At 41.2% G+C, this 16,890-nt stretch overlaps 2 protein-coding genes across 4 annotated transcripts in view; both read left to right on the forward strand.

The window, feature by feature from the left end:
- The window catches only part of LOC130169245 (homeobox protein orthopedia B-like), a 35,033-nt gene extending 26,105 nt beyond the window's left edge, over positions 1-8,928 (forward strand). Inside the window, exons 1-3 of one of the 3 annotated variants that reach the window (XM_056375805.1) lie at positions 2,772-4,143; positions 4,466-4,860; positions 7,479-8,928. In XM_056375805.1, the coding sequence (XP_056231780.1) occupies positions 4,068-4,143; positions 4,466-4,860; positions 7,479-7,982 (975 nt within the window). In that variant the 5' untranslated portion in view covers positions 2,772-4,067 and the 3' untranslated portion in view covers positions 7,983-8,928. Of the gene's footprint in view, positions 1-2,771; positions 4,144-4,465; positions 4,861-7,478 lie in introns of those variants that run through there. The other 2 variants (XM_056375806.1, XM_056375807.1) reach the window with 2 other exon arrangements.
- The window catches only part of LOC130169246 (corticotropin-releasing factor-binding protein-like), a 55,277-nt gene that overhangs the window by 26,145 nt on the left and 12,242 nt on the right, over positions 1-16,890 (forward strand). Inside the window, exon 2 of the mRNA XM_056375808.1 lies at positions 16,329-16,382. The gene's annotated coding sequence lies outside the window, so the exon portion shown is untranslated. The remainder of the gene's footprint in view (positions 1-16,328; positions 16,383-16,890) is intronic.

The raw sequence follows: 16,890 nt of genomic DNA on the forward strand, positions 1-16,890 counted from the left end.
GTATATATCCTGACTCTACATGCACGTTGACCCTTGTCATTCTAAGGTACTAGAATCAGCAGGTCCACTGGCCTTATGTTGTTGGGACTTTGAATGATTGTGTGTGATGTTTAGTGCTGCCACCTTTTAGTCAATTAGGCGACTAATCAGATGTTAAATTGTCTTGGTCGAGCAGGAGTATTTTAGCTGAATAGTCAATATTTATGGTCTCTTTGTGGAGAGCGAGCTATTAATCAAATCATCACAAACATGGAACAGTTTTATTAAACACTTGGCCTTTTTACATTTACCTACAGATGGGCAGTAATACTGAAGACACAATTTGACAGGTTTTTCCAATCAAAATTTCCACTTGATGGATTTAAGAAAACCAGGATTGTTCTGGTTAAGTTGAGAGGTTGAGTGTCTGTGAGGTGGTGGTGAACGTACAGTTCATGCCAGAGTAGGTGTCCATCAGCTGCAGAAGTCCACCGCACTTGGGAAAGTGATGCTGTGTATTCATGAATGTACTGTTCTTTGGGGATATTGGCCCAATAAACATGTTGAAACACTCCACCTTTTATGCTTCATTTTGACTGGCATGAGGTGGCTGCTCACACTGGGTGTTTCTGGGGTCAACTTTTAACAGCAGAAATAATGAGACACTTTTAAAGCTGTTGAGACAGAACACCATTGTGTTAATGACACCTTTGTGACTTTCATTGCTGTTTTAATAACCCCGCAGCTACCACACACACACACACACACACACACACACACACACACACACACACACACACTCACACTCACACTCGCACACACACATCTCCAAGCACGCACGCACGCACTCACGCCGCCACCACACCACCTTCTCCGTGACACACGCCTCTTCTTCCTCATTAAGGAAATCGCTCTTCTTTGCTGATTATTTTATTTGAAGCCGTGATTACCGCTCCGTGCACCAGATCACGCAGTAACGGAGACCAGGCGGAGGGCAGCGGGCCTAATTGGGGCATGAGATGCGCGGGGTGGTGCAGCCAGGCTGGGTGGCCGAAGAGGGAAGCCTCTAATGGGTTTGCCTGTCTGCGGCTCTCCACTCTCGCCTCTCTCTGCATCTCTCGGGCTCGGATTGCAACGCACTTATTGGTCGGCTCCTTACTCCTCATCCGACTGTCATCAAATCACCTGCACAAAACTACAGTGTGATTTGTTAGAGAGCCGTTTCTGCAGATGAAAAATCGATTTTCCTTTTTAGATTTCTATAACTGAGTGAATGCAGATGCCTACGAGGCGAGGCAATAGGCCTGAACGTAAGAAACAACCAGTTCGCCTACTGGTCCATGGTACAATTTGGTTGTGGTGTAAAGGATCTCATCCCTGCATCTGCCTTTTGTTACTTGTATTATTCTAACCTATTCCGCAAAGGCCCATATGAGCAATGGATTTAACGCAGTTTGATTGCTAAAAAAGCGCGGAGAGGGTGGACACGGAATTCTTGATCTTTGAAATTGCTCTACAAAATTGCATTTGTTTTTGGTGCGCTTCCATTAAAAGTGTCTCCTCGCGTGTAAACAGCCGTTCCGCACTCAGATGCGCCGCATTAACCCGGGAGGATTGTATGTGAGTGTGTTTTTACTGGGGAAGATTGATGTGGTCCAGTTAGGGAGGCTGAGTGAGACATAGACCCATTTCATGTGGGTTCCTCTTATTACAGCAATAAGTTACAGCCTGAGGATCGGACAGCTGAGGGGATATCTGCTACCCGGCTCCATGTTTCCACTGCAACAAACCACTGTATCAGTACTTATGCTAGGCTAAAATAACTACAACCTTTAATTCTTACAATTTTATGTAAACAGAGCGTCCACATAAATTCCGAATGAATCTTTATGCTTTAAACATACCAATATTTTTTAAAAAAAGTCATTATTATTATTATTATTATTATTAGACCTACTGTTGTTGCTGTTCATTAAATATTCATTATTGTCTATTTATTTTTCTAAAAAACGGAAAAAAAGAAAAAATACAAGTTACACGACATGATTTTTTGCCAATAAATAAAATAAAATGAATAAGTAAAACATTTAATAGGCTAATAATAATAATGATAATAGACTAATAATTGCATTATTTTTACTAGTGGTAGTAGGCACGTACTTTTCAATTGTTAGAATTTTTTTATCAAATTATTCCCAGATAATAACTTGAAAAATGGCTTTATATATATATATATAAATATATATAATTTGATTTAATATATTTTATTGTTACATTTGCTTAACTCGTAATTTATATAAGAGTATCATATTATTAATACATTTATTTCTGCAATTTTGAAAATTAGCTATGACCTCCATGGGCTGAGTTCATTTAATTTTTTTAAAATTTTTTTTATGTAACATCAGTTGTCCTCATGCTTCCACTAGTTGGAAATCAAACAACTTCCAGAGCGTACAAACCGTCTCTCCTGCCTCAAGCCCTTCTCAAACGCAGGGCTGGCCTCCCAACTCCCAGCACAGACAGTCCCTCTGCTCTCTCCTTGTCTACACTTCTGAATCAAACGAATTGAGGCTCTGCTGCTGCTGCTGCTGCTGCTGCTGATGATGATGATTGCTTATCCTGAACCGTCGGGAGCTGGTCACAGCTTTCCTCATCTCAGTGGACCATGCACCAGACCATTTCCTTAAGTTTTCACGCTGTGCCACATATAGGCTACTTCCCTGCGCCCCGGCAGATTGCGGCTGAGGAGCATAAAAGATGAGCTGCCTCCATGTGGTGCAGGAGGAGAGAGAGGAGTCCTCGCTCGGACGCCTCCTTTGTGCGGATGCAAAGAAACCTATTTAGTCCCAGGCGGAGGTCTATTCACCAGGCTCACCCTGACATCTGCCAAAAGCCCTCTCTAACCAGCACTGTCTGGAGAAGTAAGAGTAGCGCGCAGATCAATGACTGTCCTGTTAATTGTATAATAGACCTACTTATGGACCACTGCTAAAGGGGCACAATCGTTTAGGGTCTACCACGTCTGATTTTGTTTGAACCAAACAGGCCTAAATACCTTTAATTGCCCCCGGGCTGATGAAAAGTCGATGGGAGTTAAAGCGGCCGATCACTAACAGAGCTTAAATCCATCTGTACTCGTTTATTTATTTATTTCCTCCATTTGTTTCCACAAATCACCTGCCATGGGGGAATGGGAGCGATATTCGTTTTGTTTGTGATCCAAGGACGGGAGGGAAGTGGGGCTGAAATGAGGCCTGGTGTTGTAAGGCTTCTCATCTCCTATAGTTTTTTTTTCCTCTTTTATGACTAAAGTCCACACTGTACAGAATACACTCACCCTGCCTTTCTTCAAAAAAAAATAGAAAATAAAATAGTGTAATCAGCTTGAAATGTGTTTTAATGTGTAGGCTTTTTTCATTAATTTGGGAGATCAATCCTCCCGCTCTGAAGTAGGGTCAATGTTTGTAAACAGCCTATTTGACACAGTCCAGTGATTTGAAAATTGAGATTTGGGTTTGTGTAATTATTTAATGGCAATACATTTTCTGGCTCAAATAACTGTAAGCTCCCCTCTCCTTGAGCAAAGTAAAACAAGCCTCTGCATGAGCTCCCCGCCGGTATTTTACATGTATGTCTACCTACAAACAGGAGTCCTGTCATGGCACAGGCTATATGAGATTAAACAAACACATTAAGATGTTTAACGTGGAATAATTTGAGCATGAAAAGCTAATAAATCAGAGGACGGAATGGCAGAGGATTGGATTGAATTGTAGTGTTTCGTGCACGTTTGAATCTGTGCGTGTGCGTGCGTTTGTGTGTATGAAAAAAAAAAAAAAAAGAGGGGGGAGTCACGTCGCTGACATTTCCAAGCTCCCGCTCTGATTGGCTCTTATTTGAGGAAGCTCACGGGTTCTTTCAACTAATAAGCGCCTCCCCGTCGCTCTAAAGGACATTATAATGCAAGGGACCTCCTTTTTTAACCACAAACCGAATTTTCGTTCATTTAGACGATATATACTTTTTAAATTGCCCCAAAGTTGTAGGATTTTTTTGGAGCGCATTTCGCCCTGGAGCGGTACGCGATGCTCTCTCACGCCGACCTCCTGGATGCTCGGCTCGGTGAGTTATCATCACTAAACTCCGGCCCTAAACTCCAGTGTAAGATTTCAACTTCTTGTTTAACATTTTAAAGTGATAAATAGACTGTGTAGTTAATTGTGTTAAAAGCTAAGTGGTTTATCTTTGTTGGAAGCAGTTCTTTACAGTAATTTATCAGGAATGATCTGACAGCAAAAATTACGGTATAAAATTATGACTCGAGCTGCAAGCTACTGACTTTATTGTTATGTTTTTTAAATTAATCCACCGCTAGCTTTATAGAAGAAACCAAGCTATTTCATGCAACTGTCATTTAAAGATGCTGCTCCTTAGGATTTTGCCGTGTGTTTACTCAAAGCCTCTCTCTTCCTCATCCTCTCAGGGATGAAGGATGCTGCAGAGTTACTCGGACACCGAGAGGCTCTCAAGTGCCGGCTGGGAGGTGGGGTGACAGACCAGGGGCATCCGGGAGACATGGCCCCTGGTTCAGATTCAGTAGAGGGAACCACCCTCTTGCCGGGAGAAGACATAGCCACTGTGGGATCCAACTCTGCCGGCATGCCGGTAAACGGAAAGGAGCAGGAGAAGCAGCAGCAGCAACCGCAGCAGAGCTCCGGTCAGTCCGCCAGCCAGCAGAAACAGAAGCGGCACCGAACGCGCTTCACCCCGGCGCAGCTCAACGAGCTGGAGCGCAGCTTCGCCAAAACCCACTACCCTGACATCTTCATGAGGGAGGAACTGGCGCTAAGGATCGGCCTCACTGAGTCCAGAGTTCAGGTAAATACTCGCGCAATGTTCTATTACAAGATGCAAACACTGGCGTGATAAGACAGGGTGTGTGACCAAGAACAAGTGGGTCCACATTTGGTCTTGTACGGTTTTTCAGATATAAATGTCCAAATATCTTTTAATTATGTCTTGAAGGCAGTCAGACAATATGTGCTAAAAAAAATTTTCATTTACTATAATGTATTTTCAGTTATTTGTCATCGGTCTCTAGCGATTAGGTGTTAAGTTTTGGGTGCAAATGATTAGAAAGTCAAAGCTAACACCAGTGCATTGACGTCACTGGTGCAGTCTAAGTTCCCTCAAACTATAACTTAAAGTGCACAATTGTGTAGATTGTCATTAAAGTAATAGAATCGCTTAAAAAATCTTTTTAGGGTTACATAGAAAATATACACTGCCTCATTATACTCACATGAAAAAACTGTGTAAAAATAAAGGGTGGATTCGTTGTGTGCTGAAATTCTTATAACAATTGCTTTAGAAAATATATGGGCTCAAGCCTATTTGAATTGAATTATATAATTAAAATATCCCATAATTAGTTCAGGTTTAGCCTGATGCTAAGTGATATTGAATTTAAAGAAGTCGTGCCCCGTCTAATACACAAAGTCTCTGTCCAAGGTTCTGAAACAATTTCAGGTGCGAATAACGAGCAGGAATCCGTTCTCGTGAAGTCAGAAATATTAAGGAGCCTTTTTACAATTTTCAGAAAATATTGTACAACGCCACCTGTGGCGACTGCACCCCCCAACCCACCCCCTGAAATATTAAAATTGGGGCGTGGAAGTTGCAGCTGCCTGATTTTCATTTGTTTTTTTTGTCCAATTTTGAAATGTGGACCTGCAGTAACTGCATAAAATTACATATGTGGTATTAAAGCTTTGATAATTACAATTACAAATATAGGGTGTTGAGATGGCCAAAGGGTGCCCAAAATATTCTAGAGTACATCTTTAAGAATTTAAAGATATAATAAAATATTAAGCCCTCCTTTTTTAACAAAATGATTAGGATGGGAATGTGTGGTTTATAGTGGTGACATTTGCAATCTTATTTAATATTTTTTATTCGGGGTAATTGAACATACGAAACACTTTTAAACGGTTTATAGTTGCTAACACATATATAACACTACACAGAGCTTATTTTTGAAGACGCCTGCAGGACCAGGCTCTAACAAACCAAACACATTATCAACCAGTTTCAGCCTTATTTATAACAGTGAACGGGTTATTAACCAGTGATGTGAAATTCATGCAAATTATCCCTCTGAAAGCAATAAAAGCAGTATAATCATTAGTCACCTTAATAATCAATTCTTTACTCCATCTAGTGCGGTATCCCAGCCGCTCAGTGCAGGTCTGCTTCTGCGGGCTGTTGGTAAACATTAGTGCAGGCCGTGCAGGTGCAGCCTTCAGTGGGCGTCCGCAGCCTCTCCTTTTAAAATGCTCTATCAGCGACGTCTTAATAGGACTCAAGAATATATTGTACTTTTTTAATGGAATGAGAAATTGCATTTTCTTTCCCGCGAGAGTGTAATGGGTTTGGCCGACGTTTCACGGATGGCTGAGCGGAATGAGAGCGAGATTTCACTTTTAATACGGAGGCATCGACTCACGGCCTCGCGCGCGCATTAATCACGCCCGAAGATGATGAAATCTTTATAAAGCCCAACAGGGAGGCGCGTGCGTTCAGAGCCGTGTACGTGGGTTTGTGGGTCTGAGTGCGCGCGTGTGCGGATGGGTGGATTTTTATTTTCACGTAGATTGTGTACATTAATGCGGGCCATTTGTATTTAAGCCCATGCGATATTTAGTGCAATTCTGAATTAATCTGTTTGTAAATAAGATGTTAGAAATATAAATTGTTCGGCCCACTGCTGCGGAACCCCAGTAATAAACCCCCCTGTGTTTGCTGCCTTTTCATACAAAGCTCCCTCTGTTTTATTTACAAGTACATTTCTAAGACTGGCGTTTTAGCTGCGTTAGTTCCACCTATAGCGTCTTAGAAACACATGATAACACGTAGACAGCACGAATGGTTGGTATTAACAAAAACTTATTTTGAAAGGCTTTTCTTAATGTTATAAAGGCTGTATGCTATAGATCAGTTCGACTCATGGATTACAATGATTGCTAGACAGAAACCCATCAAAGGTCTGTCTACTCGGCTGGTGCAGACAATGTGTTCTGATAAGAGATTGAAGAAGGTTTGGTCTATGTTTATTTCCTGTTATTTCAGTTTGTCCCAGCTCACCAGTGGTCAGATTCAGACCAGGCCACATAGCTTGGAGAGGATTTGTGTTGCTCTGCTGCTATGGCATAAAATAAGCATTTAAATGGCAAATTTTTAGTTGTATTAATATTATATTGACCCAAATGTTCTATTATAGCCTAAAGTTTGTGTGAGATGTGGCGAGATTTTAGTGACATTATCGAACGTAATAATGGGTTGTTTTTCTCCCACACATAGGCTACTGTAGGGACATGCTTCCAACATCCACCTTGCTGCCCATATTATGGTGCAATGTAAACTGACACTGCCTCAGACATATGTTCCTCAGTCTGTCCCTCTGATGACTCACGGTCCTGTCTCTCTGCTCGCAGGTTTGGTTCCAGAACAGACGCGCTAAGTGGAAGAAAAGGAAGAAGACTACCAATGTTTTCCGCGCCCCAGGGACTCTGCTCCCAACACCGGGCCTGCCACAGTTCTCTGCCGCGGCCGCCATGGAGAACAGTCTGTGCTCCTTCCACGCCAACGACTCTCGCTGGGCCACGGGGATGCCGGGGGTCTCCCAGCTGCAGCTGCCGCCTGCCCTGGGTCGTCAGCCGGGCATGGCGCAGTCTCTGTCACAGTGCAGCCTGGGCCCAGGCCCGCCACCAAACTCCATGGGTCTCTCCAACGGCCTGTCATCCAACGGCTCTGGTCTGCAGTCCCACCTCTACCAGTCGCCTTTCCCCGGAATGTCGGCCTCTCTCTCCGGCCCAACGAACGTATCGGGCTCCCCGCAGCTGTGTAGTTCCCCGGACAGTGACATGTGGAGAGGGACAAGCATCGCGTCACTGCGGCGCAAAGCGCTGGAGCACACAGTGTCCATGAGTTTCACTTAGTGACTTTTCAAAAACAACCTCCCTCACCGCACCCCTCTCTTCCTAACTCCCTCTCCCAGCCCCACCCTGCGGCTCTTTTTCTGTTTTTTCCCCCGCTATTTAGAGCAACACGAGAGAACGAGCGAGCTAATCAGGCCTGACATGTCTGAAATGTGGAGACTGTGTGTGACTTCATCTAGACATAATGACAAAAAGAAAAGGACAACACTGATGGACAAATGGAAGAAAAAATAACTTGGGTCTGGGGTTATTTATCTTGTTAATTCAAAAGGATTTTATCAACTACTGATGATAAATACTATTGTAATGATCTCTAGATTATAGGCCCTAATTACTGAGAGCCAAACAATCGTCGTATTTACGTTTTCATTGAGTGTGTCTTTACGCACACATGTTATTGTGTTCAGGTGAAGTTGTGTTATGTCAAAAGGTTATTTATAAGATGGGGTATAAATTTTGGTAACAGCCTACCACTCACACACACACGCGCGCGCGCACACACACACACAAACAAACACACACACCATACAGTAGGTGGGCCTATTGAACTGCGTCTCAGGCTTGCACTGTGCATGTGGATTTAAACGCTTGGATAATTTCAGGAGAAAATGGTTCCCACTCAGATTGAAACACGTACTTTTGAGGCGACCTCGGTCTCGTCTGCATGAGACGGGAGCATAAATCTAAAGAGGACAAAAGAAGAAAATATATACAATGATCTTTTCAGTAGGCCTACTATGTTTTAGGATGTTTTGTGTAGATAAAACATTCTTGCTATGTACCCGCTGGTCTTTTTTGTGACATGTTTTAACTTATTGTATGTGCTATTACTTAACACATTTCTTAAATGTTTGATCTTACATCGAAATGCACCACATTGACGGGTTTGTACCAATTTAAAATGACGAACAAATAAAAGTAATTTTCAAGAATGTCAAAACAAGAATGATTCATGTCTCCATTAGAGTCGAACAGATAATCTAATTATTTTTCGTTATATTATATCTTGAAAAATGCATTGTAATCTTCTTTAATAACTTGCTGTGTGGGGATTTATTCGGATCATCATTTGTGAAAAACAGTGGAGGTATGACGACACATTTGACAAGTTTTGTTTATAGGCTTGGCAGCTGTATTGAAAGATATTTTGTTGCACAAACTTCTTTTTGTTTGTGGTCTTTGCTCGGTGACCTATTGAGTTTTTTTTTCTTTTTTTTTTCGTTTTGTTTTTTTTTTTCAGTGTTTGAGGTGACAGGGTTAAGGGTTTATGAAGGGTGACTGGTCCCATGGTGGCAGACAGCAGCGGTAAAGATGTCAGTGCTGTGATGTGACGGTCATTGCTTTCAACCATGACGGTCATCCCACTGAGCAGACTGGACTGTAACTAAACAGGAGGAAACACAGGGCTGTGTGTGTGTCTATGTCAACAGTATATACCAGCCTATAGTTTCTATAGCTTGCATTTTTTTAGGCTAAAGTTGGCTGCTATCACTCTAACTCGCGAAATAGAAATGACATAATCGATTAGTTTTAGCAAAACTAAACTGTAATATAATATCCAATTGGGGTTTGGGATAGAAATGCCAGAGGAGATGAAAACGAAATGAAAACACCACCGAGTTCCCACAGGAATGTTACAGAAATATTAAGGCAAGTGGAATTCCACCAGAATTTAGCCACAGGATCAATAATCCAATAATTACATACATGCCTATCAGCCTGTATCTGGGTCACCAGCATCTGCAGGCTACTCCTGTTCACACTGCATTAGAAACAGATACAGTACCATTTTGCTCTTGGGTGGTTGCCAAATAGCAATTTGTACATATATATAGCCCAAGTAGCCAAAGTGTGCTTTCATTAAGTCTGGTTTACAGTAATGATCTTCAGGTTTAAGTCAGAGTTGGAGCAGAGCTGAGTCAGTGTGCAGCTTTCACATTATTATTCACGAAATTCTAATTGAAGAAATAAATGATGTGTCTTTTGAAACTGAACCTACTGAAGTTCCTGTGGTATTCAGAGACCACTGTGTTATCTGCAGGCTCATACCAGTGTAGTGTAGTGCTTCTGTAAATGTAGGCCCACAAAAAATACTGGGATAAATACAAACCCACACACAGACAGACTTTATTCTGAGTCATTTTTTTTTCAGAAAATTAAAATACAACAATAAACTCTAGGCCAGTGTACTAGGTGTTATGTAGACCTACAACATAGAGCACTGCATTACCAATAAAGTATTCATGTTTTTTTCACGTTTTATTAAATGCAGCACAAACAGCTGCTCATGGAGGGAGCTTAGGAGCCCTAACAAAGTGATGAGCAAGATATCAATCAAATAAATAAATTATAAGATGTTGATCTTGGCGTTTCATCTTATAATTTATTTATTTGATTGATATTTTGCTCATCTTTTGCAATTTCACACAACCTTTCAAAAGATCAACATACACCTGCATGTGTATAACTGCACAGTTAGTGTAGTGTTGGCAACTGAACTGGCAACAGCATCCAAAACATGAAATATTGTATGAATATCAGGTGTGTGTGTGTGTGTGTGTGTGTGTGTGTGTGTGTGTGTGTGTGTGTGTGTGTGTGTGTGTATAGCCATGGACAAACACAATCCTCTGTTTATGAATATTAACTGACACACTGCCATGCAGTTGGTAAACCGGCGTGTTTTCATTATTTCTGATTTATTATTACGCACAGCTTGTATAGGTGTTTACTACATTACATGCATGTCATAACAGACAAAAAATACAGATAAACAGTATTAAGCAGTTTAGCTTTTACACCTTTTGATCATTTGACATTTATTTGAAATTCATCATTACTTGCCCATCAGCTCTGTAATAAGAAAAAAACTCACCTTGTTTGCGTTGCTTCCATTTCAAATTATCCTGATGTGAAATGTAGGCTAATGTCTATAAACTCAGACGCAGCTTCCGAAAGAAGTAAATAAAATTTTTCCATTATGAAAGTGAGCAGACCTCTCTGTCTGTGTCAAAGATTATAAGTGTCAACTTGAGCCTGAAATCACAGCAGCTCAAATTAATCAGCGTGTTAACCTCATCTCGTTGTCAGCGCTGAGGCCAATTTACGGTCACGGGATGGTAATTGATGAGATATGGCATTACCATAAGCAGTCCCACTGCCTGTAAACTTATAATTGGAGTTTCGGTAACAATGCAGGGGGGTTAAACAAAGGATTAATCATAATTAACAAAAGTATATTACTTTTCCCGTATTAAACAGTTGGTTCCCACCTTTTCTATTAACACAAATTTGTTTGCAGTAATTTACTGAATTATTGAAAATACCAACCCAAGTCAAGACCCTGAAAAATTCATTTATTCCTCCCTGTGCTTTCACATTTGTGTGTGTTTGTGTGTGTGTGTGTCAAACCCTATGTTTCTGTTATACTCAATTAGCCTGAATGAAATAGCCTGAAGTTTTCTAACATACAGTAAGAAACAATTTTTTTAAACATAATTTTTCAAGCTGTTTAAGAGTGTGCCATACGGCAGCATAACAAGGGATCACACTGTGATTACATTTACAGATTGATACAATGGCCAGGCCACACTATTATTATACAGAGTGGAAGAAAGCATAAGTAACTCACCAGGGAGGGTAAACCTCAAGATAATTGAAAATATACTTTTCATGCGTACATTTATAGTCAGTGCACAGTGAATGCTAACTTATCAGTTGTTTACACTCATTGAAAATTACAATATAAACCAATATCAGTGTGAATTAGGGATGTAAATTAATGTTATTTGTGGAAAAGAGTTGGCCACCCCTCTGAGTCTGACATTACATTTCAGAATAAATTGACAAACAGAGAGAAAAGGCAAAAATAAAGCCACTTTTTCTTTTAATTTAATGCCTTTTTGAAATCTGATTCGAGGTCATTGTTTATTTGTCTTATATATTCACCCCTACATCACACATCCCAGCTCTGGCCAAGTAGGAGTCAATATTTTTTTCAGAATGAATGTAAGCGGCCCACCCACCCTGCAGGAGCAATGTAATTACAAGATATTTCATGACAACAGTTGATCAAATGTTCTAAACACAGCCAAAACTGACTGGCTGCTCCACCCATCCAGGCTGGAGCTGCAGCAGTGTCAGCCTGAGAGTGTGTTGTTCTGGTAAATCTAGCTCTATGCATGGCTCAGCCCACTAGATCCAGCCCTGTGCTGACTACTGTGTCCTGGGCTGCAGTAACAGATGTGAAATCACATTACCCAAACGCTGCAATTAGTCTCACTCGCTCGCGGGTTAATGAGTTTGTGGAAATGTGCGACCCATTCCTCATTAGGTAATTTCTCATGCACTGATGAGAGAGGGAGAGAGAGATGTGGGCATGGCGACTCAGTGGAAATGGCACATAGGTATAGTCTGCTGCAGCTCATACTGTAAAACAGGATGCAGTTGGGGGGGGGGGGCGGCACTGCAGCTGGATGATTTTTCAGGAGGTGGGGGGTTGGTTAAAGGAAATGAGGCTTGCATGTGTGCTTTTCTGTCTGAGAATGCTTGTGAGGTGAATAAAAAACACAGTTTACACTGTCAAGTCTTTTGTATCTGCATTGAAGAGTTCGATAGCAGAGGCCTGCTGGGGTTACATCTGTCTGTCTCCTTGTGGGCTAGCTATGCTTATTTCCTTGCTGCGAAGCCGGAGGGTGTGTGTGTGTGTGTGTGTGTGCGTGTGCGTGTGTGTGTGTGTGTGTGTGTGTGTGTGTGTGTGTGTCCGTCTGTCTGTGTGTGTGTGAATAGACAGCCCAGGGCAAAGCTCTGTCAGGACACAATGGACGACAACAAAAGAACTAATTAGCAATCAATTACCGACATGTTTCTGTCCTGCACCTTTTATCTGGTTAGAGTGTAGAGCAGGTTACCGCTCAACATACACACACACACCACCTGCTGCCTATGTATGTGTGCGTGTGCAGCCGGTGTGTGTGGGTTTTTTGTTTGCTTTTTTTTGGTGAATTTGGATTATTGTAAGGATGTGTGTGGTAACCCAGTGACATATGGTTTTATGCAAGAGAATGCGACTTCTCTCCTGTGTCAGATAAAGGAGAAAAATCTTCAAATTAATCCAATTAAGGCCTTTAGAGGAAGTTGCTTTTCACTGTGTTTTCCGCCTAAGAGTGTAAAAGGCAGTTGTTCATTAGCTTCATCTGTGCTAATCAGTCTCCAAACTCTCCTTTGTTGCATCTCATAGCTTCTCCTTATTGTTGGGATTACATGTGGTTCATCTACGAAAAGAATTTTCATCTACAACTTTATAAAAAACCAACATTGATAAAGGAATTCTTTTGTGTGTATGTTTACCTAATTTTGGCCCGTGGCTTGCTCATTTCATCATCTCCCCCTCCACTGCTGTGACACACACACACACACACATTGACATCTGGGGGGAAAGTGTGTGCTGTGAGGAGGCTGCGAGTGCCTCTCATGATAACAACTCTGCATCTCAACAACCTGCATCCATCATCATCAACACTAACATCTGCTCTGAGCCTCAGCCTTAAATCTCTTTCTAACCCCCCCCAACCCTTTACCTCTCTCTACTTTTCACCCTCTCTCCCCCTTTCTTACTCTCTCCTTTTCGTCCTCTGCTTATATTCTGTCCATCTTTTTTTTTTTCTCACGAGATGCCACTGTAGCTGCCTTTTCTGGGGGTTTTTTCAACCACTCTGCTCGATCCGCTTTGACTCTCATCCAAATTCCCTCATCTGCACGGCCATGTGTGGATGTGTTTTCGTTTCAACCATCCTTAAAATCAATATTTAATGATGATGTTATCAGTGCTTTTATGTGTAATTTAGCCAGAGTGTCAGTATGAATGAGACACTGTCAGCTTTATGGCGTCAAGCATTTATTTTCTGTTAATGGGTGCTCCTGGTGGTATACAAACCAAAACCCATTGGACGTCTGATGGATTTGTCTGTTTCATTTCTGTTCACGCATGCGTTCACAGCCACGCGTGCATGCATACAGTACATGTCTACCTACAAACTGACACACAAATACACACACACACACACATACACACACACATACACACACAAAGTGTAGTTGATTATACAACAATTTGAAAAGTATAAAACAAGAGAGTTGCAAATAAATACCATGGCTGCTGGACTTTGATGTGACATTTCTTACTTCATAGTACCAGAATAACAGTGAATGAGGCACTGACTGTGACTGCATTGTCTCCCAATGGTTTGATCTTAAAACACTAATCAATCAAAGCAGCTGTTTGTTTCAAAAGAGACTCCATCGCCCGATTCTGACATTTTCCAAAGCCATGACAATTACTTCACCACTTCAGCTCTGGGAGCCAACATTGTTGAGAGGCAATAATCATGATAGTTTTCTCAGTCATTTTTCTCCCAATAACAAGCCATTTTTAATCCAATTAGGAGTGCTAACGTGAGAGGCATAATACCACGGCCCCTGGGACAGATGAGAGAATATGCAGGACATTTATCCCGACAGTCAATATTGGATTTCTCACTAAGCAGCTGTGCCTGCTCTCTCTGACATTCTCCACCTCTGCACAGTGATCCGTCCTGATTAAACCGGCTTTTCTACTTTATCAACATTCATTACATGACCTGGTCATGCATGGCCACGGAAACCTGGGATAGAAAAGTTACATGCTTCACGTTGGGGTTTTCCTTCTGCACTTTTTTCCATGTATTCAACTGTTTAGTGAAAGATGATCTAACACACGTCTCTCGTTTGGACCTTAGATGTAGCAGTTGAAACTCTATGAGCAGATAGGCGTGTTATGGTATTCCCCAAAAACTCTCCTCACCCAGACAGGCAGGTTAGATGTCCTTTTACATGCTGAATCTGAATGCAGGTGGCCAAGCTAGTTTTGTATTACTATATGGTTCTGTTGATATAGTATCCAACAGTTGATCTTCTTCATTTCCTGATTTGAATTGCCAGATTCTAACTGAAATTTAAAAACAAAATTCTGGTCACATTTCTTGTTTATTCAGTTCATGCACCTCTGCTAAAATACAGAAAACACAATTCAGTGTGCAACACTTCATGACAAGACACCAACCAAGAGCTGTCAGCGCTTTAAAGCCGACGGCAGCTAAACATTGCCACCTTCTGGCAGCCGTTGAGAGGATCACAGTGCAAAAATGTTCTTTATTCATTCATACAATTATTTATTTATTTCTTAAGAATTTAGACAGATGGTCAATAGATTTTATCTCATCTCGGTATCACTTAATGAAATATGTATGTTGATGCTACAGAGAGTTGTACAATTATTGTTCTATCAAAACATTGCTAATAAAACGTAGAAAATGCATGAAAAAGAGGGCTGCTGTTTATAGCTGATTGCAGTCGATACATTTATGCAGTGCACTGAATCATTGTCATTGAGTGCATTGATTATGTGGACTAATCAATGTTTATTAGGCTGGAAAAGACTGACCAGACCACAGTGGAGGCTGAATGATGAAGGAACACATTTACTGTGTGTCAAAGGCCCACCCACCTGAGCAGACATGTTTCAGAGTTTGAGGGAACTTCAGCCAGGGAACTTCAAACACTATGTTTAGGGAACAACATACAGTTTATCTATCCAAAGTGGATATAAGGTCAGTCAGGATTGAATTAAAGGAAGCAGCTTGCTGGCATTGAAGGTAATCTAACATACACACTGGGATAGATTTACAGCCAATATTGAGTTGATTTAGATTCGTATAATTTGTCATTTTTTCTAAAAGAGGAAGAAATTGGTCTAAAAAATGTCACTGCTGACAAACCCATTGCAATAGTCCTATCCTTGTCTTCTGTGGTGCCTCTGATTACAGAGGCCCAACAAAAGACAACGCCATTGGATTCTTTACAGTTTTTATCCCACCATGCCAACAACCTCTGTGGCCTCCTGGCTTCTCCTGCACCGAAACCTAAGGCCTAAGGCCGTGAAAACCTGGTTGCAATAGAGTGGCACAATCCTCCATACTGGCCAACAGGGGCTTCAGGAAGCCATGGACATTGATGCACCAGACAGGAGCCTCCAAATGCAAAGAGAGTTGATGCTCTGTTGTTTGCTAGCTGTGTCTGGAGATGGTCACTGCCCTGTTATACACTGAGCCAAAGGTTTGTTCAACCTCTCTCAGTTGTTTTCCTCTGACCCCGTCTAACTAAAACACATCACTCTGTTAGCTTTGTATTGTTTGTTTGAAAGAACAAGTATTCTTACAAGAACTATACCTTGTATATGTGTAATGTACTGTATCAATAGTGTCCCTTTATAATTTCAACTAATTTCAACTTTGTCTTGTATTTTTCCACCAGGTCAAACTTGGACATCGAGTTTGGACAAATCTGATTGGATCAGTCAAACAAAGAGTATGTAAATATAAGTTTAATGTGTAAATGATGTTTAACTTTTGAAGCATCAATTTTCTTTTAGATTTTGGGCCACTGCTCTCTGATTGTGTCAATCTGTCTGATTGTGTCTCTTTGGGTAAAGAGGTCTCTTGCTGCTTGAGAACAATTATTCCACAGTGCGTTCTATAATTATACTATTATGTTGAATTATTCTCTTCATCTGCATGCACCATCAGTCATCACTGCACACCCTGTAAATGTGTTTATTGCTTTACCAGGCCAAACACAAGTTGTTCCAGTGGCTCTTTCAGGTACATACAATACTTCAGCATAATCTACATACATTTTGAACAGTATCATTATATTCTTAAAGATGAATAGAATCAAAGTTTGTCCAGTGACCTTGTCAGTGATTGGATAATACAGGAAAGTGTGTGATCTACAGTAAACAACCTTGCACACACTTACAGAGAATAAGTGAGAGAATAAGTCAAACCAAGACGATTTTTATGAAAGTTTATTTTGC

Source organism: Seriola aureovittata, chromosome 5 (assembly GCF_021018895.1).
Source record: "Seriola aureovittata isolate HTS-2021-v1 ecotype China chromosome 5, ASM2101889v1, whole genome shotgun sequence".
Lineage (NCBI taxonomy): Eukaryota > Metazoa > Chordata > Actinopteri > Carangiformes > Carangidae > Seriola > Seriola aureovittata.